The sequence below is a fragment of the Callithrix jacchus genome, chromosome 4 (genome assembly GCF_049354715.1).
Source record: "Callithrix jacchus isolate 240 chromosome 4, calJac240_pri, whole genome shotgun sequence".
Lineage (NCBI taxonomy): Eukaryota > Metazoa > Chordata > Mammalia > Primates > Cebidae > Callithrix > Callithrix jacchus.
In genome coordinates this window covers 65,319,067-65,323,588 of record NC_133505.1, presented here as the reverse complement: position 1 = coordinate 65,323,588, position 4,522 = coordinate 65,319,067, and the positions used below count along the sequence as shown (strand labels likewise).

Below are 4,522 nucleotides of genomic sequence, written 5' to 3'. Positions count from 1 at the left end.
GTAAGACACGCCGCCACGGGTTTCTGCGGGCTACCAGCAACATTTAAGCCGATTTGGAGAGTGAAGCGCGGCTCCCTCCCTTTTCCTCGGCCTCCCCAGCCCTATCATTGCCCACTTCCCAGGCTGAGTACGTTTCTTTATTTAACACCCCTTGCCCTTTTTTGCCCTCACCTCCGCCCTCCAGTCTCCCAGATTTGAATAACCACGGCGCTGCGGAGGGCCGGGAGGGGAGGAACGAACTCAAATTTTCAGTCAGTTTGCTAAAGCCTTAGGGTAATTTGAGCGTAGTCCAGGGCTGCGGCAGCCTCGCCTTCACCCATCCTTCGCTGAGGTAAGAAAGTAAGGCATGGAAAGTTCGGGGTTCCACAACTCCCCCAAAACTTTAATGCAAACTTCTCGCGGAGAAATTACCTAGATACCGTTGGCCCAGTACTCCTCCTCCCTCCCCCAAGATGTCCCACCAAATTTGCGGCATCTGCGATGCTTTCCCGACCCTGGTCTCCCAGGTAAAACAAGAATCACTCGGCAGGTGAAGAACAAGGAGTTAAATGAAGTCTCATTTCTCTTTTTTCTCCCCAGATGCTGTTTTGAGATCGCACCACTTTCGTTCTGAGGTAATTTATTTAGCGCGCACGCTCAAGGTCAGAAGAAGTTCTCTTTCCTGAGTACCAATATTATATGCGTGTTAAGAATGACGAGTTAAGAATGACATTGAGTGACGAGCATGCTGTCCCCTAGCCGAAAGTGGCATATTTCCTTTAAGTGATTCCGTATTAGTGCCCAGCGAAGGGTTTTAGCAAATTTCTTGTGTAATGGAGCTGTTTGTTGTAGGGGACAAGGCAAACCCTGGGAGCGCTGCAGACCTTAAAAAACTTACCCACGGGGTGGATGTCACTTGAGTTGACAATTGGTAATTTGCTGGTGGAAGTGTTTTCTGGGAGCTGTCAGCTGACTGTGGTTGTACCCTTGGATAAACGAAGATGTTAGTGCAGAACAATTTGATCCATTTTCAATTTTGAAGTTTACATTTCTGTTCTCTCATAAAGCTATCCATGTTTTATTGGAGACCATCTGATGATTTTTGCAAAGCGATGATGGTAGCGTGTGATTCGTGCTTGTGCTAGTCTCCACTCTCAAAACGTGGAACATCCCTCTAGGGCAATTAACCTAATCACCGCACCCGGAACCAGCTCCTCTGAAGGAACACAAGCTCTCCCTGACCCAGCATTTCTTTAGGAGTTTTCAGGCCAACCTCCACTTATCCTAAGATAATTTTCCCTCTTTTTAGGAAAGTTGCACGTTGCCAGACTTGGAGGTTGCTGCTGGGTGCAGTTTACTCAGGTTGGCAAAGACTTCATAGTTAAATACTCTCCATTTACCTGAAGTTTTCTTACCTTTCAATAATCAGATATTTTATGGTATGCTAGATGTTTTATTGGGTTGTAGTTGCTTAACAACTTTAACTGTATTATTGAAAAATCATTAAAGTGTTTCACAGGGAGTAACTGCCTATAGCCCTGGAAGGTGAGAACTTTATTCCGTTTAAGATTCTTGAGAGGAGAAGTTAACCAGTCAGATAATCAGAGGTTCCATTCCTGGCTTTACATTAACTAACTGTTTGGTACGTCTTGGTGTCTCAGTTTACCTATATGTAAGATAGGGTCATTAGTACCTTGCAGGGTTATGGGAGGGTGGGGGAAATTACAATAAATTCTGTAAAGAAAAATCCCACTTAGTTCATAATAAGTATTCAGTATTTGGTAGCTATCATTATATTTTGTAAAGTTGAATTTTAAAATGTATAAAAATAAAAGTTAATGTTTGCAAATTTTCAAGTCTTTACTAAATTAATTAATTCAAGGTTATGGAAAACAACAAAAACTGGTACTATTGTAAAGCAACAATTTTTGAATATGTGATTTATTCAATAGAGCAACCCATTCAGATGTGATGAGAAGTAAATAATCGTCAGAGTGCAAACACCAAAATATGGAATTTTGATTTAAAAAGAGATAACCTTGGAAACGAGGCACTGGAATATTTTCAAAAAAAAAAAAAAAGGAAAAAAATGAACAAGAAAAAAAAAGAGAGATAACCAGTTCCACACATGTACATGATAGAATCAGAATAATAATCCTGTTATAGATCATTATACTAACCATCAGGGATTTCAGCTAAAGCACAAACAAAAAATGAGATACAACTATGTCTTGTTTAGTTGAATGTTTTTGTCCTGAGCTTGCTTTTGGTTAGGAAAGCTGGGGGTAGTTGTTTAATGCCTTAACTCACTTCAGAAGATTCCTGGTATAGTTTGACATCTTTGTGTGATATTTGCCTTGTTTACTAGACTGTAAGCTCCTTGAGGGCAGGACCATATCTTTTTTGTTTAGGGCTGTATCCCCACTGCTTGGCTCAGTGCCTTGTATACAGTAGGTTATTAATGAATAAATAAATATTTATTTATTTATTAAGGTGGGTTTTCACCATGATGGCCAGGCTGGTCTTGAACTCCTGACCTCAGGTGATCCACCCACCTTGGCCTCCCAAAGTGCTAGGATTACAGGGGTGAGCCACTGCGCCAGGCCCCAATAAATATTTATTGAATGAATGAATGAAAAGAAAAATCTCCTAGTGGGTAGTAGTTTTTGAAATTGGGCAAATAGAACTCAAGAATTGGGCAGAAAAGAAAAATGCACATTCTCAGGATATCACTCAGAATTCAATATTTGCTAAATCTCAACTCTTATTGGCTCTTTCCAGGCTATTAAAAACTGCCCTGGAATTTGTGCTATAAAAATATAAGTCATTAATGGAAACAAAATGGATTTGGTTTGAATTTTTTTTCTGAAAAAATTAAATGCAATATTAGTTCAATTTGTTGATGGGTTACCCATCAGCAAACTATTTTGATAAAACACTCAATGCCATTTTATAATTGAAAATTCTGGGACTGTGTTGCAAAAGAATGTCATATTTCATCACTACTTTGCTTAACACAAATGAAATATTCTCCCTTAAGGAAAACATGGGGAATATTTTTCTTTTCCCTTTTCTATCAAGATGCTGTTTTCTGCAACATTTTCTCTTTGAGAAATAGCTCTGAATTTACGTGGGTTTCAGCATATTTAAAAAAATAGAATTTGTGCAGCATAATGAATATTCTTGTTGCTTTTTATCAGTAGCTGCTGCAAAATAGTTATCCAAGAATATACTTTGATTTCTGACAAATCATAGTCATATCGAACTAAGAACTTAGTACTTTCTGTTTCTCCTTCCATTCTTGATAAGTAGATAATTCACTTTCAGCATTTCTACAATGGTCGAAGGAGGAAAATTAGTTTAAGATCTGCTGACTCACTTTAAATCATGAAAAGGCTTTGGGCTAGCCCTTGTACAGATGAAGAAGTTCAGTGAGCACTTTGCTGCTTTACTTGGCAGAAGGTATTGCTTCTGGTAAGGAAGCAGTCCAATTATACGGGAAGTTTTAGCCAGTTCCCTTTCAGGTAATCAGAGTCATACTCCTAGAGAAAAATCATGGCACCAGGACTCAGTTTGCTTTGGGGAAGTTCTACAGTGGGGAAAAAGCCACCTTCCTCGTCTGAGGAGCTCCAGCTGTTTTCTCCTCACTGAGTATATAATAAACCACATTTCTTCAGTTTCTTCCTTATGAAGCTACAAATAATGTAGATGTTTATAAGATGTTTTGGAACCATAACTGCCAACCCTTTTTATTTTCATATACTTGCAAACTTTACTACTTTGTAGTAGTCCTCAACATGTTAATATATAGCATATGAGAATGTGAATTTATTAATGCATCTAGCAAGGCCTGAACAGTGAAACTTCATTTCAGTAATAGACAGAAATATGTGTTTACTGTATGCATATTAAACACTTATATAGTGTTTTTGTTCTTGTTCTAAACAGCTAATGATGAGAAGTGATTTCATATTGATATGTAGGATAGTCTAGAAACCAAGTGTTCATTCTGGTTTCTAGAATCCAGTCATCTGGCCGGGCGTGGTGGCTGAAGCCTGTAATCCCAGCACTTTGGGAGGCCGAGGCAGGTGGATCACGAGGTCAGGAGATCAAGACCATCCTGGTCAACATGGTGAAACACCGTCTCTACTAAAAACACAAAAAATTAGCTGGGCATGGTGGTGCGTGCCTATAATCCCAGCTACTCAGGAGGCTGAGGCAGGAGAATTGCCTGAACCCAGGAGGCGGAGGTTGCGGTGAGCCGAGATCGCGCCATTGCACTCCAGCCTGGGTAACAAGAGCGAAACTCCATCTCAAAAAAAAAAAAAAGAATCCAGTTATCTAGGAAGTGGACTTTTCCTGAGGATTGATAATGCTTTATGCCATGACTTTGAACAATGGTAAACTGTTACCCTATATTCCTGTGGTGAAAAGCTGTGACAATCCTGATTTTAAGGAAATTTCAGAAAGTGATATGGGTAATTGAGGTGCCATTAGATTATAAAAAAGTGTCTTGGGAGTTCTTCAGTAGAATGGAGACAAT

The 4,522-nt window shown here is 39.6% G+C and overlaps 1 protein-coding gene across 25 annotated transcripts in view; it reads left to right on the top strand.

Moving 5' to 3' along the window:
• DST (dystonin) overlaps nucleotides 1-4,522 on the top strand; it is a 505,428-nt gene that overhangs the window by 262 nt on the left and 500,644 nt on the right. For 17 of the 25 annotated variants that reach the window (XM_035295953.3, XM_078369437.1, XM_035295950.3 and 14 more), the window contains exon 2: nucleotides 580-641. In XM_035295953.3, coding sequence (XP_035151844.2) covers nucleotides 580-641 — 62 coding nt within the window. The remainder of the gene's footprint in view (nucleotides 1-579; nucleotides 642-4,522) is intronic. The other 8 variants (XM_078369452.1, XM_008994605.4, XM_035295973.3 and 5 more) reach the window with 1 other exon arrangement.